This window comes from Dermacentor variabilis, chromosome 1 (genome assembly GCF_050947875.1).
Source record: "Dermacentor variabilis isolate Ectoservices chromosome 1, ASM5094787v1, whole genome shotgun sequence".
In the NCBI taxonomy this organism is placed as follows: domain Eukaryota; kingdom Metazoa; phylum Arthropoda; class Arachnida; order Ixodida; family Ixodidae; genus Dermacentor; species Dermacentor variabilis.
The window spans coordinates 58,981,745-59,007,041 of record NC_134568.1 but is presented as its reverse complement, the minus strand read 5'-3'; the positions used below and the strand labels follow the sequence as shown (position 1 = coordinate 59,007,041).

Genomic DNA, 25,297 nt, shown 5'->3' with positions numbered 1-25,297 from the left:
GGGCGTCCCAGCTAACGTTAGCCAAGCTGTTCAACGAAAAAAAAAAAAAAAGAAGATTAAACAAACACGGTGCTAGATATGATTTCGATGATGCTAGTTCGGTTGTCAGAACGCTGGCGGCCGAACAACGCAGGCCTTATAATTGTAACTTGCACCGTGTTATTTAAATCTCCTTTTTTTCTTCTTATTTTTCATTGAACAGCTTGGCTAACGTTAGCTGGGGCACACGGTACATTCCTCAAGCGCACGATATTTTTTTGCCGCTGAAGTTTGTCGCAGGAAGGCGGAAGTCGGACGTGAGCGCTTCAAAATGTATTAGACATTCTACGGAAGCACCGATTTGCAACTGCCAGCGCTCGCATGACGCTACTGGGTGCAATCGCATAAATTTCGACCAGAAAACAACACGTGAAAAGACAATGCAACACGAGCGCGGGATGAAACAAAGCCCCCCAACGAATTCTATGACTGCGAGACATGGCCTCAAAGACGCACGTGCTCTCACCCCCTGCGCGTCATGTGCACCGCACTTGACAGCGTCCGTGAAGGCGCGAGGCATCACGCGCAAAAGTCATGGCTGCAGCTCAAGGCCGTAACGAGCTCCAGATAAAAAAAACAGTGTCAAACAGGGCCAAAAGTTTCCTTAAATAAAAAGGAAGTGAGAAATCCGTAGAATGTACACACTGTGGCAATACGATAGGGAACGATTAATCTGTGTTCAAACTTGGATTCCTGCAAATGTATCATTCAGAATACTGTTATTTCCTACATAGTTCTTTTTTAAATTATCATTTTGGCGCACGAAGAATACGAATGACCGGCTTAGAATGGAAAATCTGGTGGCCTCTTTGATATTGGCGCAACGTGTACACCGACGATCATACGAGAGAGCAACCCAGAGAAAAGGCGCGCGCAGCGCTGACGTTAGCCAAAGCGTTCCGGGCCCGGAGACAGTGCGGAAACCCTGCAGCACAGCGACGACGGGTCGTCGAACCTGTGCGGTCGGCAGCGGTTTTCGCTTCGCCGACGAGACGACTTGCGGCGGCGTTCAGCGCTTCGCGACGGGGGCTGCCGCCGCTGCGTGGGATCTTGGGCTTCTCTCGCACGCGCTCGACCCCATGAGCAGCAGCGTCAGTCAGCTGAGCGCCCGCTGACTCATGGCGCCGCGGAGGAGAGGCGGTGCGGCCCGTAGAGAGCGCGCTGACCGCGAGTCGTCTCTCCTTCTCTGGCAAAAATGAGAACGAACCTGGGGTCACCGGGTGTGTATCAGCGTCGGGAAAGAGGAAAACGACTGCGCTATCGCAATTAGACACGCCCGGCAGCAGCGCGGCACGAGGCGCCAGATTGACGCGCGCGTCCCGGCTCTGCCCCAATCGCACTGCAACTCCGCAGAGCGGCCACCCCCAATCAAAGCTCCTGCGCCGGGAGGCCTGTCCGTCCGTCCAACGAGCGCGGACAGAGAAGAGAGACAGCCGCGGTGGGGCCTCGTTTGCCAAAAGTGACCGCGAGCAGAGGAGAAGCCGACCAGCATTGAGAGAGTGGGGGGGGACCCGTGCCTGTTCCGGGACGGCCGCCGGAGAGGGACCGGGTCGCCGCCGCCGACCGTGGGAAAACCGCCCACACCGCGGGCCGCCGCTCCCTCGCGTCGGCAAGGGACCGCGGCGTGCGCAGCCGCGGCCGCCCAGAGCGGCGGCACGTGAACACCGCGACGCTGCTCGGCGAGAGCACGCCCCGACGATCCCTCCCCTTCTGCGCCCGCTCTCCCGCGCCCAGACCGCGGCGGCACCAGTGCAGGTCCAGACACGACGCTCGAGACAGGGTTGATGCCCGGAAAACGGTCTTCTCGAGGCGCGCTCGTCTGACACCCGGCAAGCGCAGCACCGGGCGCTGCCCAGGCTGATGCAAAAAGGTTCCGCGCTTCTGTGCACGAGTTGACGGCCTCATCGCTTCCACCTGTCAATACACTCATAGGGAAAGCTGAGTACATTATATAAAAGCCAGACAAAAAAAAAGTAAAAGCGTCTTCATCGTCAGGCAATCGCTTACTTGATACGAAATAAAACTGGATGGGCCGGTATTAGTACACATCAAACCACCACTGCCATTCTGTGCGTACTCCACACTATTTGGCGGCTTACGCGGACGAGGAGATTTTTTCCCGTCTAAAACCGGGCTAGGACGCACACGAAAGAGGGAGAGAAAGGCACGCAGCAGGACAAAGTGCGGCCATAGCCAGGGCCAGAAAGCCACGAAAAACGAGTACAGGCCGTGCGAACGCCGAAAAATTGAAGGAAAAGAAAGCCAAGAACGCGACAAGAATCAGATTTGAGCAAAGGCGGCGCAACACCAAAGAGATATAAGATATTTCTTTCTAGAGCAAACCATTGTGCGCCGCGCTGGAGTCAGCAACGCGCGTGACGATCAAAAGGCGCGAAAGTCGTTTGACGCCGCGGCCGCAACGCTCCTCTCCATTCGAGTTTGGCAAGGGAGACGACCGTCCACCACGCGCCGGCCACTTTTCCCGATCACGCGCCCTTCGCCACGGACTCTCTGACGCTAGGATGCCGCTACGACTTGCAGGAAACAAATAAGCGGGTCGGAACGGACGCCTCACGATCGAACCGCCCAAAACCAGAGAACCGCGGGCGTTCCAAGCCAAATGAAAACCTTAGATGAAAACACACACGCGCCGATGTTATACTGAAGTTGGAGGGAAGACGTTCACGGAAACTTGGAAAGGAACGGCACGACTATAAGACAGCGAGCGCCACAGGCCTGCATATTAGCATCGTGTATTGTTTAGCGCTAACCGGCTAAGCAACTTGAAATCGCCTGGTCGAAATTCTTCGGACCTTTCGGCACAACCGAATCTCACAGCACCATACGATTTTGTTTTTCACCTCGAGATAGCTGAGCAAAGACGAGTGAACGCCACACCGGCGCCGACAGCTGAGCGCGACAGGCCTGATCACTACAGCATGCCTGCCAAGCCGCAACTTTCACAGAAGACGCGAAAGCCGAAGGAGGGAGCACGTTGATAATTCGAAGCCTACGCGCAAATTGTCCCAGTCGAGACTGTCTGTCTGCATGGTCATCGAGCGAACTACAAGGCAGTCACTAGAATAGCAGCTCGGGCTTGTTGGTTTTCCATCCTGCTGTTAACAGCGCAAAATGTAGACGAGAGGCAGCGCTTGTGGTGTCTTCTTGTCTCGTCTCTCGTCTACATTTTGCGCTGTAAACAGCAGGAAGGCAGTCACGCTAATGCAGAGCTAAGCTGAGGGAGCTTCGTCCTGTCACAACGAAAACATCAGAAAATGGAGCGACCCAGTTCTGCTCACAGTCCCGTGTTTCTGCCTTATTCAAACGGCGTGTCGCCAAATCGCCGCCTGCAACATACTAACCAATAAAACACCATGTAATGCCCCATTTGGGTTCGTTAAGAGTAAATAATAAATAAATAAGGAAATAATAAAATCTAGCAGGAGCTTTCTTGGCGGGGCGTTGCCGAAAACTTTTTTTTTCTTTAACGTGGTCAAAGGCATTTCTTCGCTTATAGAATCAATATCAGAAAGGGGTGCTTGCCCATAGAACAGAGGACCACCTGTTCGATGTGTGCCCTGGCCACTTCTCTGTGAAGGCTCATCGACGCGTTTGTCCGTTCAAATATTCTGTTCCGAACAGAACGCCTGCACCGCGTGCCGCACATTAAACCCACCTGTTTCTAGGCTATATCGCAAGCCGCCTGCAAAGGCAAGGGGCCCCACGGCTTTCTAGTATAATCTTAGCTTAATCCGTCGCCAGCGCAGCAACACAAGACCTCAGACACAGTCGCGCGCCATCTGGCCGGGCCGCCGATGAGCGTGAAAGCAGGTGACGACAACCACAGCACCGTGTATGAAAAATTGAAATTGTGGGGTCGTGCCAAAACCATGATATGACTACGAGGCATTCCGCAGCGGAGGACTATAGTCAAAATTGAACCGTATACGGTTTAAGTTTGACCATCTGTTTGTCTTTTTTTTTTTTTTACGTGGCCCTAAATCTAAGTAACGAGCATTTCTGCATTTCGCCTCCGTCGAAATGTGGCCGAGATCGAACCGCCGACCTCAAGCTCAGCAGCGCAACGTCGTGGCCGCTAAGCTACCGCGGCTAGCTAGTAGTGCAAGCGTAACAGCGCAGACGTGCACCCGAATACCATACAGCACCAGCCGGCAAGCAGTCAGTCGAGCTGGTGGCGACATCTTGCGATGCTCGTACAATCACTCACATAAATGCGCTCGAAACGCTTTTTTACGTTGCACAAATTTTCTCTGCCGCTTCCGACACGTTCCACGGCAGGAGATAAGTGGAACACGGCGACCCCCCCACCCTCAGTTCAATAAAAAAAAAAAAAGATCTGCGCACTTTGGTTAAGTGCACCGCACTGCGAGATGACGCTCCCATGCGCATGCTCCGCCACACGTCCACGTTACCATTATGACAGAACACCCAGCCGCGCGCGTGGGTGCGAAGACAACAGGGCGCCAGCGACCACCCGCAGTGGGCGACCACAATGGACCGCGAACTCCCACGACGCCAGCGGGCAGAAGTTATCAATTAGGCGCACGCGGGGAATCTTCACTGTCGTGCGCGCGCGTCCCTGTAGTGGTAAATGTAGCAGATAACCTCGGCGCCATCTCTCGGGACACAAATGCCCGAGAGCCCTTGCGGAGCGAATGTTCCCATGCGACCGCGGCGGCACTGGCACGTGTGGCGCGGTGCTGGCGGAGTTGCAAAGCCGCTCGAGACGAGAGCTTCCAGAGGGCAGCAGAAAGCCGAGACAGCCACTTCAGGGCGCGAGCGAAATCTAGCAGCGCGCTGAATTCAAGTGGCCCGCTGCTGACTTCCGAGATAGACCTGGGTGCACCGAACACATAAGGTAGTATGCAAAGGCATTCAAAGTTGACACTCAGAAACGGTAATAATAATAATAATAATAATAATAATAATAATAATAATAATAATAATAATAATAATAATAAAGAGAATCGCCACGAGAATCCCTGAGACATCGAAGGACAAGGCATACTGCGGCACAGACGAAGTACGGTAAGACCCGCAAGCATCTCGAACGGGTTCACCGTACACTCAAACAAAATTGCACCCTTTGCCACACAAGGATAATCGTCATCTGTATTGTCCGCGTTTCCTTTATTAAACGCGGCGAGCTCCGTACTTTCCAGTAACGAACGGCATGCGTGTTATCAGCATGACATAGCATTTCCGACAGGAAAGTAGCGGGTGCGGCGTTTTCCAAAAAGGAAACGCAAGCAAGGCAGATGACGATTATTGTGTGGCAGAGATAGACCCCAAAGGGTGTAACTTTGCCGAAGAGTGTATGGGGCACACATTTACCAACGAACGAGCACAACGCGGCCCCTCAAACAAGAGAGAGAGAGAGAGAGAGAGAGAGAGAGAAAGAACAACAACCGCCACCAGGTTCAGGAACCGAGCCCGCGACCACGGGAACAGTTTGCAGTTTTGGTGCGCGCACGTCCCACCCGCGCCGACGCCGTTCTCTCTCCCTCCCTCCCCCCGCACGCCTTTGGACGGCCTCGCTCAGCAGCAGAAAGAACTCGGCGCCGTTGCCAGGGTTGGACAAAAGGCCTCCCACAGATGCATGCCCGTACACGCAACCGAGCGCGAGCCAAGCGCGCAGGTGGCCGCGGCGCGCTTTCGGCGCATACCCACAACGGAGCGTCGCAGAGGATGCGTCGCCCACAAATAAAGAGCGCGATCGATGACAGCAGGTCTGTCGGACACATGCGCCAGCTCGTGAATTCATGCTTCCCGGCGCGACTTTGGTGCAGAAGCGGCATATCGGAGCAAACGAAACGAGGACAGATAATTCAGCACAATGCGTTGGCGGGCTAGTTGACGTCTTGTCCTGTCGTCTTTCTTGTGTCCGTTGTTTTGCGCTAAACGAAGTAATTATGGAAACGAGGAAAAACTGGGCAAACGCGGCCGTCGGTGAGACGCGAAATATAAGCGAGAAGGGTCAAAATAAGCGCACACTGCGCGCTCGCCCTACGCCGGGTAGTAGAACTTTTTTCTGTCTTCCTTCCTTCCTTCCCCCCTTTTCTTTTTTTTCGCGTTGAGCTGCTAGACCCGAAGGCGCGGGATCGATTCCCAGCCGCGGCGGCCGCATTTCGATGAAGAGGCGGTAGGGGAGGGGGAGAAGGAGTGGTAATGAAAGAACGCCCGTGTACCGTGCATTGGGTGCACGTTAAAGAACCCCAGGCGGCCGAAATTAATCCGGAGTCTCACTACGGCGAGCCTCATAATCGTGTCGTCGTTTCGACACTTAAAACTGCAGGATGTAAAGAAAAGAGAAAAGACAGAAAAAAAAAAAGAAAGAAAGGAATAAACTATTTTCATATAGCATAGCATGCACGTCGCATTTCATTTCGCAGCTGGGGTTTAATCGACAGCTGCACACGTCGCGTAGCCGAGTGCAGCGATCATAATTAGCTGGAGGTGTTTCGGCAACTTAACACTTGCACACATACGTATAGAAAAGCACAAGAGCAGTCCACAGGTGACGTAATACTTACTCCTGGCGCGCGTTGTGTCGGTGAACGGCTTTTTATGACGTCTTAACAAGACTGGTACAAGTTTTCTTTTTCTTCTTTCGTCCGTTAACGGTCACTTTTTTTTTTTTTGTATAGATCAAGACACTCCTGAACCAATATCTGTGCGCTCGTTTAGCGAAAACACTGCAGCCCGAAAATGGCAAGCCTAAATCAAAGAGCGGCTGACTTGACATTTTACAACGCCATTCCACTCTTATAAAGGTTTGCGTAAGATATGAGCTGCGAAAGATGGCTTCCATCAACTGCATTTCGCGAAACGCGCGCGTCAAACGCCCCCGAAGAAGGGTGACGGAGCACCGTATCGCCGTGGCGCTAGCTCAAAGGAGCAGCATGATCACGCTACAATCATTTCGAAAAGAACGACCTCGAGAACTCTTCGGCTTCTGTACTCTCCTGCTGATAAGTACGCCTTAAATGCGTCATAGAAAGCAAATCTGAAAATGCGTTCACAATACGAATTAAAATTGCATTCAGAGGAAGGTGGCGTCAGGGCCTCGAAAGAGCACAGTGAGTTGTGAGGGAAGCCTATTCATCGGTACACGCACGTTTGCGCATTCCGCCTCCTTCAGAAACCGGCCGCCGGGGCCGAGATCGAATCCGCGACCTCGTGCTCAGATGCGCAACGCCATGGCCACTAAGTCAGCGCGGCGGGTCTCAATATAGGAATGTTTGTCGCAAGTGATTGCTTAGATTGTGTGATTATGAACCGCCAGCTGCAGCCAGGTTCTATTCAAATGTAACGGCTGCATCTGTTCAGTGTTCCTATTAAAATGGTTTACCCTGAAGATGCCGCGAAAATTACCACGAGTGTAAAGCTAACAGCCGGAGATAAAAAAAGAAAGAGTGGGCGAGGGGGAGCGGACAATGAGACGAGCTATGAAACCGCACCGGAAAAGCACATACGGGGACAGACTGCGCGGACGCTAAAAGGTACTCCGGTGCGTTTACGAAAGGCGCGCCAGTCGCAGCGGCCGAACACATGCAGGCCCGGCGGCACCGGATCGTAGGGGGCCACACGTACCGTGTTTTCCGGCGAGAAACCCACCTACCGGTGCTTTATATATAGACCAGTGGAAAGAAAAGGCGCGTGGGCCCCACACTGGTGGGAAAGGAATTTCCCCATGTACAGGTACTCTTCCCGACTTGCCTTCGCCAGACCGCTCCGCTCGCTCGAAGAACGGAAAAAGTTGCGACTTCTATTGTCCCCTTTTCTTTCGACAAGTCTGTATCAGCTTTCACGGCACTGCAGTTCGCTTTGAAAAACGATGTATAAACAATGAGCTCGCAAGTTGTGACCCCAGCACTTACACTAAAGCGCTGTCAGTGTGGTTCTGCCCATTAAAGGGACCCTGAAATGCTTTTGACGATTTTCTACAAACGTACTGAGTCGTTAGAGCAGGCCCTTCTGATCATTAATTGACACATCTAAGTGCTCTGCGTAAAGCGTGTAATTAATTATAAGGTTTTAAAGATGCACATCGCTGCCGATCGCAGCACACTGCTCGGCGGAATTTTAAGCCGCCCCTACCCATATTATGGAAATCGCCCATATTACGTCAATGGGGCGAGCTATCCGATTGGCTGACCAGGGCGCGTGATCGATAATTTTTCCAACTTTATGGTAAACAAAGGACCTTCGTAATAGTTGGAATGTTATTTCATTTGTTTTTATAAAAAGAAAGTAACATGAATAGAATGCACAAGAACAATTTTTCAGTACAATTAAGCACTTCCGGCACACAGCAAGTGTCGTCTGCTTGTGTTACAACGTACTCCATTTTGACGAGAGCTGCGCCGTCAGTGTCGGTCTGTCTTTTCGCGAGCGCTATGGTTCGACTTTGTTGTGTTGTGGACTACAAACGTAGCGACTGGCAATATGTCAAGCTGCGACATCGTGTCCCTCTGCAAGGCAGCATACGAGCGAACTGGCTGCTGCGCATCGGACTGCCGCTATCCGATCGGCGCCAGGATTTGCGCGTTTGTAGCCGTCACTTTACACCGGAAGATTACTAACGCAATAGCGAATCGCGAGTCCGGTATTTGGGCAAACGCAAGCGCAAGGGAACAGGGTCTGGCCGCTTGACTGTGCCGTAACGGGATGAGCCATGAGATGAGCAGAAGGCCAAACGTGAATGGACTGCACGGTGCAGCCACCTGGTGGCGCAGAGTTCAACCATACACAGTAGCAGCAACGAAGTGTATTCTTCTTTGGCTGCTGGCGTGTATTATTCGTAGGAGTGTAATCATCAACACGTTGTTTTTATAAGTGTTTAAAATGTTTTACACTTAGTTAGAGCAATATTAGCGCTTTGTTTGGCTGGTTAAGCGCTGCGCCAATAAGTGTCTGGACCGTGCAGACAGATCAGGCCGCTCACGTACGTCTACGCTAAAGTTCCTTCATCAGCTTGAGTTTATGCCTCCGGTCATTTGCCGAAATGACCAGCTTGCCTGTGGTTACCGGAATACCACACACGTTCGGCGCTACGACAGAATGCTGGCACCGCACGCTGCTTCGGTAGCTCTCGCTTGGAGTCGACGGCCAAGCGGCTAGCGGAGAGGTCTCGCGCGGGCGGGGGCGGGCTCCAAAACAACCGGAAGTGGACGATGTGACGTTGCATCGTGACGCTGAACCAGTGAAGGTGGAGCTTAGCCCCGCTCGCTCGGAGAACGAGTTGAGGAGGAAAAGCATGGCTAGGGAGGAGGGTAACTTCTAATTGCTTGTAGCTCCATTAATACGCAACGCTTCACTTAAATTGTGGTGCGAATGTTCTACTTAAGCTGTGCCCTAAGCGTCTACAAAATTTGTCCGAACCGTTTCAGGGGCCCTTTAACTAGTAAGTGGCACTATAAATGAATGCGGATACGACCTGATCGTACGAGAAACGCACACTGCCCTAACCCAGCCGGCCGCAAGAGTTGCTGCACGTGGCTCTAGTTCGGGTGAGGCCGCGCAACAGGTTCACTTATTGAGAGGAAAGGGAGCACGCTTGTCGCCTGGTGGTTACTCGGAACGGACGGTCGCGGCCCCCTGGTGGTCTCTCTCCATCCTTCTCTTAACGCCCGAAATCTCGGCGGCTAATGTCACATTGCCGGCAGTAGTGCGAACAAGAGCCGGGGGCTCGCGTCGCCCAAGAACAATCGTCGGCAGCGGACTCTTCACCCTCTCGTGCCTCTGTCGTCGACCCACGGGCAGCAGCAGCAACGGAGGGCCACCAGCGACGGGGGTGGACAGCGGCAGCGGTGAAGGGGCGCCCGGAAGCCACCACTGGAGCGGAACGCCCATACGTCACCCGCCGAAAGAGGAGCCAACGACCGCGCGCCGCCAGGCACAGCAACAACACACAACGCGCAGCGCCGCCACACCGACTACTCGGTAAACAAAAAGAAAAGAAAGCATATGAGGGGAAAAAGACGACGAGAGAGGAACCCATGGCACGCGAGGTTCAGCAATCGTTTGCTCCACAACCCCCCCTTGCCGCAACACGCTTGCGTTGCTCCCTTTCTGCCGTCCGCACTCCGCGCGACCTCGCCCAAGCCGGAGGCTGCCAAAAAGCTGGGCACACTGTAGCAGTCGAAGAGGGCCGCCGTTTCTCTGAAAGAGACGTCGCGCGCCCACCGCCGCTCCTGCCAGCTCGGGACGAGCCGCTAAGCGAAGGAGAAGGGCGAAAAAGAAAGCGTCCGCCAATCCGCAGCGAACTGCGACTCGGAAGCAAACGCAGCGCGAAAGAACTCGAGAACAAGCTCGGCTTATCATTCCGCGCCGCGTGTGCCAACAACACTTATACGGCGGCATGGTATTCCCAGCGCATGAACGCCGCTTTTGGCAGGTGGCTGCCAGTAAAACGCCAAGTAAACATGCCTGGAAAAGATCCCGCTGACGCAAACATTGCGGACGCTAGTCCGCCCGCAGAGAATTAAACGCGTCTCTCATCGACGCAACTGTCCGTAGCTCGGCCTTGGGAGGAGGGGCCTAGCCACCGCGTTTCCTGGCGTGCCCTTAGAAGACCCTCCACGAACCTCAATGTTGGACTCGCCGCACATTGGACCATAGTGCGCGCCGCAAGTTTATCTCCTCTCTCTCTGTTCCAGCTGCGACAGCTCGCGGAGACCGCAGTCAATGCAATACAATCCGGACCGCGACACTTCTTCAAACAGTTGACTGCTTCATGAAAACAGAGTACGGGCTACCCATGGTAAGCACGGGCTGCCCATGGCAACCACGGCCCAATGCAAGCACAACATATTCTATAAAGAAACAGCACTGGCTGGAGCCTGTTGAGCCAAGGTGACCTACGTAGCCGCTTACCGATAACAAACGCAGCAGAAGGACAAGTCACACTTTCAACACTTCGGCGCAGAAAACCATGAATAGACTCCAAGACTGAAATTACGGGGTTCAACGTCTCAAAGCAACTCGCGAGCTATGTGGGCAACTCACGTGTTTGGGCATGCTCCGGATTAATTTCGACGTGCACGCACAGTACGCCATAGCACGGCACAACACCCTTTGTGCAACCACGGAGGGTAATAAACTACAAGCGCGGAGAATTAAGTCTCGATTTATCGCTGCACGTTCATGAGATCCCGCCAGTCATGTCGCAGTCGTAAACTTCCCTATTTTTCTCACGAGTACAATGTCTACGAACGCCCAGTTCAAGACGGGATAACACCAAAGGTCGACTAACGAAGAGCTGGCGCTTCTCCCGGTGCCGCTACAGCTGTCAAATTGGCAGTGCAGAGGCTCTGTATTGGCTGCCATTGGGTGCAATGCAGACGATCGTTCAATTCGCTTTCTTGCTTTACGAATTCCTCGCAACACCGTGGTGAGGCTCTAGAATTCACAAAAACGACGGCGGTTGTGGAAGTATGAGGTTCGTATGAAAGTGGTAGCCTCTTCCCAATTAAATGTACACCAAAGAGGAATATTAAAGGTCAACTGCAACGGAATTTCGCTTTTGCATAACTGGTTAAGAATTAGCAGCATATACTATTAAAGGAAGCGTACCAAGGCTGCAAGGCTGGCAGCTGTCTACATTTTGTTATTGACAGCCTTTAAATACCACCTTTTAATATCACACGACGGCTGCCTGTCTGCTGCTGGGTCAGTCGGCATCTCGGCGGGTATACCATGTGTCCCACGTAACTTGTGCCAAACCGTTCATAAAAAAATGTGCAGGTGCCACGACTGGAGAGAACTAAGGTAATTTTGTTTGCCGTCGCGTGGAGCAAGCCATACTATATTGTATTTAACCTAATTACATAATTAGTGATTCTTACTTAATCAACTTATCAAATACTATATTCAGAGCAAAAGTGTCAATGAGAAAACTGCAGACCATCCTTAGCTTTAGAATCCTTAAATAAAGTTAGACATGTGTCGTATCTCTCTTGCATACACCTGCCATCGCCATTCTTCCCTCGAGAAGCATCATACATCGCATTCGACCTCATGGCATCCCTGGAGTAGACGTCTCACCATATGCAATATCCGCCTGATTTGGTATTTGCATAACATTTTTCATAACGTAGTTTCATAATATTTAATTAACCGCCTCATATAAATTCCAACATGAGCGTTAGAATCAACGCAGTTCCGCAGAAAGAACGGCTGTTTTTGTTATCTTCTTGTAAAACATCCATTCGCACTTCAAACGCAATATGGAGGCTGCTATAGTACCGCCACAAACTCCCCCCCCCCCCCCCCGAGTCGGTAAATAATAGATACTCTCGCTATAATGTAAACTGCGTTAGTGTCGACATCTGGTGTCCTTTTATTAAATACACGTCACCAGCAGAACACTAGCAGCGCAGGACAGACAGACAGCGTCGTTATGCGCCTACGCCAGTGGAAGACAGCTCGGCGTGCAAGGCGTTTCGTGTGGTCAGCAAACGAAAGCACTTGTTTGTCGAGCTGTTTTGCCCATTTATAGATTCCGCGATATGCCAACAAAGAAAACTGACAAACTGCCTCGATCTCCTTCGAGGTGCAAGGGAAAAAAGCTGAGTGGTCGCAAACTATATAGTACAACACCAGACACTATTCAGAGGCCTAGCGAGTGAATACTTGCCTTCTGCTGCAACACGCAAAACAATGCCACCACCGAAATAAACGCTAACGAAATGTTTTGGTGTTCCAAATACTTTTGTGCTTCAACGCACGAAACAGCAGTTTATTAAGAAAGTAACTGGAACACCAATGCATTTCGTCGGACATTTTGAAAATTAATATCTCGGAACTGGTGCTGTCGAGAGAATTCGTTCCAAGTGGATACGCCGAGCGAACTGAGCGGCTAAAATTCGTAGATTGAAATATGTGGCGTAAATTAATTGATGCTAATTAGCGTAATTACTTTAATTATTCAAATGAACATTTTGATTTCTCGTAAAGTAATGACCGCTTCAACGAGTGATTTTGATCAAAGGGTAGAACTGTGCTATCTGCCATAGGCAATCTTTAAGAAATTTGGTGCAGCTAAAGAAAAAGAAAAAAAGACACCCTGTATAAAACTGGTCTAAGGCTGCGCCGGAGAGCAGGCAACTCTCGCCCTCGTCGAGAATCTTGGAGATCGCCCGGGTGGTGGCTCCATGTAACCAGTGACGTGTGCCCATATTACGATGCAAAAGCGAACGCGTTCCAAACGGGCGGATTTACGTTCACAAGCGAGAGGTCTGCAACATACATGTCGAAAGAGGCACACCACCTCAACGACGTGAAAAAGACTTATAAAGCAATAACAAAAATAAATTTCACTGAACCCGTGGTGTTTACGGGGACAAAACCAGCGCTCGTTGCTACACCCCTCCCCCTTAGGAAGGTGGCGATCGCAAGTGAAACGAACTCTCAAGTTATCGAAATGACCGCGCAGAAACCGATACAGCCCAGGTATCGCAGTCCTCGCGAAGGGCTTGCGACGCGTGGGAGGGACCAAAGCGGAAAAAAGGAAGGGGGGGGGGGGGGAGAAACATCATAGCCGCGAGGGTGTTCACTCCCGCACTCGCAGGACGTATTGCAGGAATTTGGAGCAGCTCATGCGTTCGGGCTCGTTGAACGCGAAAAGACGCCAAAAGCAACAAAGTCGGCCCCCGCGAGTCGAAAGAATGCAAGGAAACAGCGCTCGCAGATTATCAGGGCGGTTCCCAACTTGCAGGGCGGAGTGTTTAAAAGCCGGATCTGTTTCCCCCCTCTTTGCTTTTTTCGGGTCCGCTTTCGCAGCAAGCTTGATCGCGGAGGGGGGAGGCCTCGACGATAGCCTTTGCGCCGGCGCCAATGTGAGACGGTAGATAACTTTCAGCTTTAAAAAAAAAAAAAACCTACGGGCAACCAGGAGGAGAGAGAGAGATTGCGCATGAAATAACAAAAGAGATGAGTATCTTCAGACTTACGAAGCATTTTGCCACTCCGCATTACGTTCCACGCGGACGCACGGAAGCAGCACTCGCGCCAATGAGGCAACAATGACGACGCAATCGATTTTCATCGTATCCAAAGGGCGCAAGACTGTTCGGTATTATTGTGCAGCGAATGCAGGGAACGCGCTTCCGACGAATTTCCGGCGCGGATTGAATCCACCAAATTCCTTATGGGGGAAACAGCAGGCCAAAGTGTCACAGAGCTGAAAGATGCCTTCAGATAAGCTCGGGTAGCCGCCCACGGTGTCCTGTCTTGCGCTGGTTATTTATTTGCGCTTCAATGGCTTCGTCAAGCTCTGAACCGAGTCATTTTTTTTTAATTATTGCTTATTTTCAGGGATTAAGACGGAACCCAAACGAAAGAGATTTTTTAGACGCACTGACGGTCACCATGCACTTCGCGAAAGCTCCACACATGCCCTGCACAATGGAAAAGGCGGGGGGGGGGGGGGGGGGGTTCTACAACGGTTAACCGCGAGTACTTCTAGGGCGATCGTTGGGGAAATGTTTCGAAAACCTCATTTTTCGTCATTTCTAGGTTCCTAGCTGGCTCGATTATGATGAAAATGTTGCTAACGAATACAAACGGATAGCAACGATGTGCTGAGAACAGGCACGTGGGTGCCAGCGATTTACTACCACGACAAATGTCAGTGGGCGTCCCCTTTGAAAGCGGGTCGGCGGCGTGTGCCACCACCACACTCGAGTCTCAAGTTCTCAGCGAGATTTTTAATGCCATTCGGCGCTACAATTCTTACCTCACCTCACTTCGAGCTCTCTCCTATTCTCGTGCAGTGCCAAATCGTCGCTTTAATTACGTTCACTGCGCCGACGTTTACACTTTCTCGGCATTTTCAGTGATTATTGATGGATTACCGCATTCGTGTCTGCCTCTAAATGAATGTACCGACACTAAGAAAAATATGCCCAATTGTCTTTGTAGTATATTTGCGTGCTACGTCCCTATATGTCGTTAGTCACCACCACGGGTAAACTTCCTGCTCTGCATTCGCATGCCAATACCACCTTCCCCAGCTTTCCAAAAGCACCACCCTTAGAGTTATCCAGAATCCCCCATATTTGACATCCAGTTTAGTTTTCACTGCGTGTGTTTACGTATACGTAAACCAACGCCGCCTTGTGCGTATCATCGCGCTGACTTGAAGTGAACCGTAGGCGCTCTAGAAGCATCAATAGCAGCAGCTTGTCAGATCTCAAATATAGGACAAATGATACAGCACTCAGTGAGAAAAACGAATGTGCCGCAGTATCACTAGTAGAACATGACAATTATATGATTAAGAATTGACTGGCCCGACATTCATACACACCAGCAGCCATATTCTGTAGTGCATGATATGAAGAACTGAATGAACACAGCAATAACAGCTCGTGGCATGGTCGTAATGCGCGCGCAAAAGCGCATATTACGCCGCCGCGTCAACACTTCCGACATATGCCGGAAAATTCGCGTTTCCCCGACATCAGCCTGTACACCAGCAAAAATAAAATGTAAGGTACGCTTACGGCATATTGTTGCTGGCGTATGCCAAACCTTCTGGGACATACGGCCACTGGAAGCCGCCGAGTCGACGTCACCGAGTGCGCGAACATCGAATCGGCGCTTTCCATCATTGACCGAACACGGACCGTGACGTAAGCGCATGGGTATCTCGCAACGCCGAGCGACGCCCGGATCGCAAGGCCTTAGCAAACGCACGGAGGGCGAAGCATACATCATACCGATTTGCCGCGTCGGTTCGAGCACCATGAAGCTGGAACAGCAACAGCAGTCCGGCGATTCGCAGCAGCAACACCGGCAGGCGCAAACGGTGGTACGCCGCGAAGACGACGTCGCGGCGCCGTCACCGGTGGAGGTCGTAGTCGTCGACGCTAGTAACGTCGTCGACGTCGTGGTCGATTCGCGCAGGCACCGACAAGTCGGCACCGTCAGCAAAGTCGTCGCATCCACCATTGTCGTCATCATTGCGCGGCGCAAGCTCCTTCTCCGATATGCGGGGCCCGGCGCAAATGGGAACACTCCTAAAAAAGCTAGCTACTACTACCGTGCGCCGTTAACACAACGTGACGGCATCGGTAGAGTTCCTCGGTGCACGCGCTCGGAAATCCATCGGACCGCAGTAGTGACGTTGTTCGAAGATGGTAGCACGGCATCCGACAGCAGACAGCGGCGGCACGACGCTGAACTGCACGAGCACACCGTCCGGGCGCCTCCGACGGCGACGAGCGAACGCCGCAGTCACGGGCAACATGCCGTCGCCACTGTGCACGGGATTCCGACGGGCAGGAGGACGCAGGGCGCAGACAAAATACGAAAAATCCACAGTGGCCGCGCAACCTATTACGAGACCTACGTCGAGGCGGTTTCACGCACGCAGGGACCGGGGAGTAGGCAACGGACGACGCAGACACACAACGCGACGCCGCCGGGGTTCGCGACCGACTGATGTGCTTCGCTGGCAAAGCAGCAGCCGCGTCCGGCCGGCGAACGAACAGCGGGATTTGCAAGGTGAGGAGGGGGACGAAAGAAAGGGGCCTTCGCGCGAGGAGGGAGGAAAACGGAAGGAGAAAGATGTAAAAGGCCACAAAGACGCGGGGAAGGAGATGCCATGTGACGCATGCGCAGAAGCAAGGCACGTGCGCAGACGTGCGCGCGCGAGCAGGCGCGTGCGGCGGCGCAACGCCAGCTGGCGGCGGGCAAAGCGCGTGCCCGCCGCTCTCCCCGCCCAGCGCACGAAGAAAAGCGACGACGACGAGGGGTCGGGGGACCCGAGAAGGAACCGACAGCGCAAATCAAAAACGTCAAGCGCTTACAAAAATTCAACAGAAAAAGAAGAAACCGCACACCTAAACATACAACAACACGCGAGAAAACGGTGGCAGACGACGGCAAAAGGAAGGCAACAGAAGAGCGCAAAACGGCGGCAGCACATCCCTCCCCTCTAGGCTCCACCAAACAGGGAAGAAAGAATGCAGAAACGGCACAAGACGCAGCCACGAAGGCAGATGGATAGTGCGCGTTTGCATGTGCGGGGGAAAGGCGGGGCTGTCTACAGAGGGGGGTCAAGCATGTGCACCTAATTGGTCCGAGAGAGTATTTTTATACTCCCTGCCCAGGGCAGCTTTCCTCGGGAGCAAATAAAGAGCTCCAAAAAAGGAGCCCGAAATCCTCCTTGCCCGCGCCGACGCGAGTGGTACCGCCGAGCAGATGCGTCCGAATGTGCGTGTGCCGGGCGCGTGGCACGCGATATCCGAATACTCAACACTCTTAACCTCAACAGCTCCCGCCTCCCCCACACTCACGCTTTCTCCCCCACAGGTCCCGTTGTACCGTCCCCTACACCTTCGACTCGAAGTCCGTAACTTTCTTCCGACCAGCCCCTCCCGCAGGCGCCGTTTCCCCCGCGCACGCGACCTTCCGTTACGAAAACCTCGCTCCCAACTCGGGAACCGCGCTTGAAAGATGCGTACCGACGCTAGCTTCTTTCGCGGTCCATTTTGACGGTCTGTTTGGCCACCCGACGTTTTACGTCACGGTCGTTTTCTCTCCGCGAGCAAACTGTTCACTTCCTCTTTCGCTCGGCCATTCGTCTCCTCTACTGCGAGGGCATACCTAGGAGCGCCCCGTTCCTTTACCCGGGTCCTCCTAGCGGTCACGCATCACTCCTACGAGATGATCAGCCCCACAAATGACATCAGTGTTACCGAAGCACGTCAGGTACTGGTGTACGTCCGCGCCGTTGCGACAAGTTTCCAAAGCATGCGGCTTCTTTCGTCTTCGTAGAGAAGCAAGCACGAAGCCTCCTCCATTACAGAACCAGTTTGGGACAATCCTTAATGGCCGAAAATTGGGCGAGGATAGCTCTGGTGAGCAAACTTTAGGAGTTAACGGTATGAACTGAAAACAGCGTTCCGGTCGGAAACAAGGCGCCATGAATGTCGAGCGCTACATTACCGTTTCGTATATCTTGCAACGTTCGGAAGCCGAGAGGAGGTGACCGCTTACTATGACCGACGGACACAATCTAATTACAGAGAAAGCAAACCCTCAGCCAGAGAGAACAAGCGGGACCCAGTTCCGTTGTAAGTAGCAAATCGTAACAAGCGTCAATTCGTATTAAAGCCAACGTTGAGCGTTTCCCGCTACCCTCATTTGCGACAAATTTCGGCGTGCAAAATACATATTCGGTCGATGAGTGACGCGAAATTCGGCCAAGGACGAAAACGCGCGATCGCCACGCACAGCAGGATAACTCCGCGCCACTTGCTGCGTGCGTGTGTTGCAGCTGAAGTTAGCACCTTTAGTATACCACAGCAGCGCGATCCACACTGCGCATGCGCAATACGCAGGCCGCGCGTATGCGCTTATATTTGGGCCTGTATATTGAGAGAGGCTTTACGTGGCCTCCGAGATCGACAACGCAAAGAGGAAGCCTCGCGTGCCACCCGACTTCAAAGGCCATGGGCTGCAAGTGTTTGCTTGTACTACTATCTAGGCGGCGCTGTAACCGTTGGCGCTAGTTACAGTAATGCCGGTGATATATAAAGTGGCTATGTAAGTCATAAAATCAGAGCTGTCGAAGTTGGTAAAGAAACGTAATTATTGGGGGAACAACAAACTGGGTTAAGACCTGGCCGACACTTACAGGATATCTAATACAAATTTGTACTAACTCAGTGCGTAAACATTTCAAGAGCTCAGAATAGCTTCATTGATAGCACTTCTAGATATTAACGAAGCTTCAGACAACGTAGATAGGAAGCCTATGCATGGAATATTTCAAACACGAGGGCATAGATGATGATTTCGTGAAATTGCTGAGGGACATACATAGGGAACCGAGTACCAACCTTATGGCAAGGCCGAATATGCAAAGACTTAGTGGAAATTCGCCACGGAATGAAGATGCTTTCCGCCCTCAGTATTGCTCCGCTTTACGATAAGGGCATAGAAAAACGACTGAAAAAGAGTAAACTAGGTTTTGATTTGTCTTATATCCGTAATGGGTAAAAGGTGCAACAAAGCTAGGGTCCCTGGGCTGATGTATGCTGATAACAGAGTGAACCACTAGCGGACAAAACAATGTATTTACAGACCTGGGAATACGTGTGGCAATGAAGCGATATATCTAGGCCTGAACTTTAGTATACAGAAATCGGGAATCTTGATATTTAATGAAGAGGCGAGTACTGACGTGGCATCAACTCAACAAGTCATACACATAGTGAAGTAAAATAAATACCTGGGTGCATAAATTAACGAAGGAAAGACCTACTCAAACATCAAGGTAACCTGAGGATGAAAGGGAAGCGGAATGCAGCAATAATGAAACATAGGTCTCTTTGGAATAGAGGTGAAATATGAAGCCGTGCGAGAAATTTCTAAATTAGTAATGGTGCCAGCGCTAATAATGCTCGCTGTGAATGCCATTCTGCGCTTAAAATCAGATCTTGCCGGTGTTGGAAGTTGACCAAAGGTCGGTGGGCCGATTGAAGAAATTGAATTTTAAAGACTCAAAAACGAGCTATGGAAAGAAGAATGATGGGTGTAACGTTAAGGGATAAGGAAATAGCAGACTGGGTGAGGGAACAAACGCGAGTTAATGACATCTTAGTTGAAATCAAGAAAAAGAAATGGGCATGGGCCGGACATGTAATGAGGAGGGAAGATAACCGATGGTCATTAAAGGTTACGGACTGGAATCCAAGGGAAGGGAAGCGTAGCAGGGGGCGACAGAAAGTTAGGTGGGCGGATGAGATTAAGAAGTTTGCAGGGACAACATGTCCACAATTAATACATGACCGGGGTAGTTGGAGAACTATAGGAGAGGCCTTTACCCTGCAGTGGGCGTAACCAGGCTGATGATGATGATGAAACATGGATAAAAAGAAATGGGTGGCTACAGTGCACACATTGCTGCACCTCAATAGCGTGGACACGGAATGGAGGAAGAGGTCAGGAAAGTCAAGAACTTGCCCGACGATGCAGTAACCGCTTCCGATACCTAGTTCCCCACATTATTTTTAACGTCGTGCACATTAACTTTACACGATGTATACACGGTCACGGCCTGGAAAGTGTTATGAGCAGCGATATGTCATGCACTTCCACACACGTGCGCCTGGCGTACCTTTGTGCAGTTCTAATTTATTTCAGAAGAGTTAACTGCTAGGCTAGTTGGTGATCTCGCATACAGAAAAGATGTTGCGCCAAAAAACAACACACACAAGAAAGACAACGACACCACGGGCGCCCGTGGTGTCGTCGTCTTTCTTGTGCGTGTTGTTTTTTGGCGCAACATCTATTCAGTATGCTCATTTATTTCGTTTTGGTTTCATGTACTTATTTCCCCTCTTTTGACATTGTACTTGTATTGCTCAAAATGTACCCCCACTGCAATTATCCACATTGGGCGCACGTAGTTTTCTGTATAAATAAATAAATAAGTAAGTAAATAAATAAATAAAAAGTTGGCAACGAAGTCCAGGGTAACTGAAAGTGTAAGTAGACAAGCCACACTCACAAAAAGAAAGAAATGGAGACGGTAAATTGGATGAAAAGGATGACAAATAAACACAAACAAACAAAGAAACACATGCGATTTTAAAGAACGCGAAGAAAGAAATCAGGAGGTCAAATCTGCGCGATAACACGTATATGGCAGTGTCTTGTATTTGATGCCAGTGCTGCTTTCCGAGGGCAAAAAGTATACCGGAGCAAATATATATTCGCAACAGGATGAGGCATATGGAGGCTGAGGGAGGAGTCTGGAAACGGCTCGGCACATCGTAATGGAATGCCGAGATATTCACACAGCAAGGGCCGCAGGGAACGTCGACTTAAGAAGCGCTTGGATTTCAAGCAGATGGAAGTATTAACTGGTCAACAGTCGATATAAGACGCCTCGAGTATTGGCGGGAAAGAAAAAAAATACAGGCAAGGGATCGAGAGAACCGGAGTCATTACAAGCACAGGTAACTATATACAGAAAGGTTTTAATCAAGAGAGACAAGATCAAGGAGAGAGAGGCAAAATTATTTACTGCTACGCATCTATGTTATACTGATTAGCTCAAGCAGGCTATAGGCTACTAATTGTCGCCGCCCCGTTCCAAAGCCGATGGCAATACCGATCATCATCATTAGCATTCCGCTCAGGGCTACTCTAAGAAGAATAGTTTCCGTGGATGTCTGCACCACTTCTTATAGCGTTGCGTCGTACGCTCGCTAACGCAAGCGCGTTTTGCGATTTAATAGAGATATTTAGATTAGGTTACGGAAGCCGCTCCCAAGCGCTGGGAAACGCAAACCGCCGGGCGTATACAAAAGACCCCCAAAGCGAGCACAAAAGAGCGCAAAGGGCCCACAAGGGAGTTTTCGTGCCCCAGCGCTTCGGTGCAGCTTGCGCACCCTAACCTAAACCTCTCTAACAGAACTTTCGAATGTCGCAGATTCTAGACCCTTACCCGCCGTGGTTGCTCAGTGGCTATGGTGTTAGGCTGCTGAGCACAAGGTCGCGGGGTCGAATCCCGGCCACGGCGGCCACATTTTGATGGAGGCAAAATGCGAAAACACCCGTGTGCTTAGATTTAGGTGCACGTTAAAGAACCCCAGGTGGTCAAAATTTCCGGAGTCCTCCACTACGGCGTGCCTCATAATCAGAAAGTGGTTTTGGCACGTAAAACCCCATAATTTTAATTCTAGACCCTTGTGCACAGTGCTTAACAGTAGACGAATATGAAAGTGGGCGACAAATGATAGCGTGCTAGCCATCAAACGACCGCTGCCACAGACACAGCGCGGTATACAAAGTCAAGACGAAGAAGGTATAATGCTGGGTTTCTATACAGCGACGTAAAGGAAAATACAAGCGAGTCTACGGACGATTTCAGTTGTGATCATCCTCTTTCTTCTGCGCGCGGCGACGTGTAGTGCTTATGAAACGCGTTTCGAAAAGTATTCTGATTCTCGTTAAAAAAATCAATAAATAAAAATAAGCAAAAGAAAAAAATACAGGGAAGCGGGGGGGGGGGCAGAAATACACTATGCTTTGTTTGTTACTCAGAAACGGTGCGCGTTAACTGGATATCATAGTATAGCATGTGTGCGCGGACGCACTTTGCAATATACTGTCACGTGGTGGTGACGTTGAAGAACACAGCAGCAATACTGTGAAGGACAAAACTAACTTTTATTGGGCGAACCTGTGCCCACAAGAACAGGCTACACTTATAGCACAACGATAGCGGCGAACACGGTCGGCGATCATCGAAAATCTGATCAGCGGGTCCAGCGCGTCGGCTTTTATAGAGCAGTCATCGAATGTTCCATACCAATCGGTGGGACCCGCGTGCCTTCCACAAAGTTCTACACCATTCGCGTCACGCGATGAAATCAGATAACACAAGGTTCGGCGACAACAGACAGCGGATAGAAGCATCGATGACTTTCCAGAAACTTCGGATACATGCAGGCGCGTCCCGCGCTGTGCGACAAGATTTGTTAGGCGGCGAAACGTGGTCGCCCGATAAATTTAAGTACACGTGTCAATATAGTGCAACCAAATTGACACAGAGTCCAATCCCCGCAAAGTAAGTCCATTTGGGATTATTGCCTGAACAATATTCGGACCCGCCGTGGTTGCTTAGCGGCTGTGGTGTTGGGATGCTAAGCATTCATGAGGTCGTGGGATCGAATCCCAGCTACGGCGGCCGCATTTTAATGGGGGCGAAATGAGAAAAGACCCGTGTACTTAGATTTAGGTGCACGTTAAAGAACTCCATGGATGTGGTACAAATCATTGCGGAGTCCCCGGACACTACGGCGTGCCTCATAATCAGAAAGTGGTTTTGGCACGTAAAACAGAAGAAAAAAAAAAACTTAACAATATTCACAGAAAGCGCAGCCTGCTGCCGCAGACTTCGTGCGTCCACTCGGAAAACGGCCACTCGTGGAACATATTAACGGCCGTCACCGTTCAGAAGCGCAGTTAATACGGAGCAGCTCTTTCGAGTGCACCGCGGCTTGCCGGTTCGCTCCCTTCATTCAGTGTACACCAAAACAGAGATCTGCTTCCGACCCTATCTCGCGTATTCGTGCGCATGCGCCGCCTCGCTATACTTTCGCAGGTGCGCTCCGACACGGCGCTAACCGCGACGCGCCGGTCGATCCTCCCGAGAGCTGTGCGCGTATACAAACTGCGCTTCTGTAAACACGCACAGACGCAGCTCTGTAATTGCAAGAGATTCGCTTCCGAGTCCAGGCGGTCTGTTCCGCTCACGCCAAATTCTTGCCGCTCGACTAAAACCCCGCTTCGAGCCCTCCGCAAACGGTGCGATAACAAAGAGAACGGCGCAAGGCGGCAGCTCAGAAGCGGCCTTAGCGCCGACGCCGCGTACGCCCCTATGGCAGCCAATTGGTAGCAATCGTGCACACAGTCGGGACTCCCCGAGGAGTGCACGCAAGTGGGGGCGGCGGTGGTGGGGAGCAGTGGCCGTCATCCTTCTTCGGGTCGGGTGGTCCCAGCCGGGAGGAGGACGTCGGTCGCGACCACCATGCCGGCACGCCATGGCGTCGGCCGTCGCTGGGACGCCTGCCCCCCTCCTGCCACCTCGAGCGCCGAGACCACACTCATCCGTCTTGCGACCGTCGCCTGGACGACGGACAGCCGGTCGCCAGCGGCATGCGTCCGCACGCGTCGCACGCCCTACCCAGAGAAGACATGCATACAGAAACTACGACCATCCTCCTCCTCCTCTACCCCCAACCAATCAGTCCGATGCGTTCATTCTCCTAAAGTCGAAGGTGGAAATAGAGCGATCAGAGGTACCCGCGTCAAGCAGGAAAGCCGTAATCGAATTCTTTTTTTAACACCTACGTGGCGACGCGCGTATACCTATATACAGCTACCAATGATTCCACAAAATAAAAAGAACTAACCTCGGTCGGGGCACGGCTGCGGCATACTGCCAAGCCGCTTCCCTTTATGTGATGTGACGCGCTAGATGAAGCGCGTGCGTCCTCGAAGCTCTTGTTTCGGAGCGCGTTTGTCCGCGTGAGCAAGGAACGCCGCGATGTAGTGTAAAGAGAGCATTATTTTTTAAGCTTTCTCTGCAATCACATCAGCGAGTAAAGTGAAGTGCGGTCGTACAAAATCACGAGAAGTTTCGCAAGACGGATTATCAACTACCCCGCCCGCAAATACTGCTGACAGCAGGATAAGAGTGGCATATGGTAGCCTTGTCAAGGAACACGCCTTTTGACCTAAATCGATGCGTCCGCCTCTCGCTAATTTCTAGTTTAGCAAATCTTAACTACAATGGCTCCAGATATGCTTAAGTCAAGACCCAGTCGATAGTGCTCAGCTAGCATCGCCCTAGTGTAAGTGCAGAGTCCCGATAATAACCATAATTAAAAAAAAGGGCGGGGATCAACTTAAGGCTGTTATCGTCTTGTACAGAGTGTGACCTTCTTGTGTCAGGCGGCCAGCTCTCTAAATAAGAGTGCGCTACACACTTAAGCAAGAAATGTTCTGCTTATTGCGATAATACGTTATATGTTAACAATCCAGAAAAGGACTGCACAAATTCACCATGCGTGCCAGAGAAAGAAAGACACGCTGGTCATTCACCTCAGTTCAGTAATATTTCAGCCAGACAACCACCATTCCACAAACAGTCCATTGCCCCAAAGTCGGGCGCGCGTACCATATATCCTTCAATGTCGTCAGCTCGTATCAACTAAAATAACTTCGCGCATATATTAACGCGCCCGCGTAGGCATACAAGGTTACGCCAGAAACAAGGACCCGTATTCAGAACAGTTATTAAGCTCGAACTGTTGGTATGAGAAGATGCTGGCCAATCGTGATGGTGGCCATATTATTGAACGCAGTCGGCCAATAGCAAACCGCGTTTATCAACGAAAAGCTTCGCGAACTCGGCCCCTAGTCCGGCCTCAGCGATAAGCAAACGTTACACGACATGAATTACTCAGCAAGCGAACAACGCAACGACAATTACCTCGCCTCCGGGAAGAGGTAATCAGTGTTAGCGAATGCGCCTCGGTAACTTCCACAACAGTATACACGGGCTGATCATTTTTAAGTTTTCCAGAATTTTTAAGAAAGCGCCTGTTGCAGATGGCAAATTCCTGTCCTTGAGCTGGATTATTCAACACATATTCAACTACTGAACAAAAATAAAAATGCACTAATGAACTTAATTACTTCACGA

The 25,297-nt window shown here is 51.3% G+C and overlaps 1 protein-coding gene across 5 annotated transcripts in view; it reads right to left on the bottom strand.

Annotated features, from left to right (window-relative positions):
• Positions 1-25,297, bottom strand: part of LOC142578290 (protein spitz-like) — a 179,763-nt gene that overhangs the window by 47,358 nt on the left and 107,108 nt on the right. Inside the window, exon 1 of one of the 5 annotated variants that reach the window (XM_075687695.1) lies at positions 15,786-16,560. The exons of 3 other annotated variants lie outside the window; for them this stretch is intronic. In XM_075687695.1, coding sequence (XP_075543810.1) covers positions 15,786-16,029 — 244 coding nt within the window. In that variant the 5' untranslated portion in view covers positions 16,030-16,560. Of the gene's footprint in view, positions 1-15,785; positions 16,561-25,297 lie in introns of those variants that run through there. One more of the 5 variants, XM_075687689.1, reaches the window with a different exon arrangement.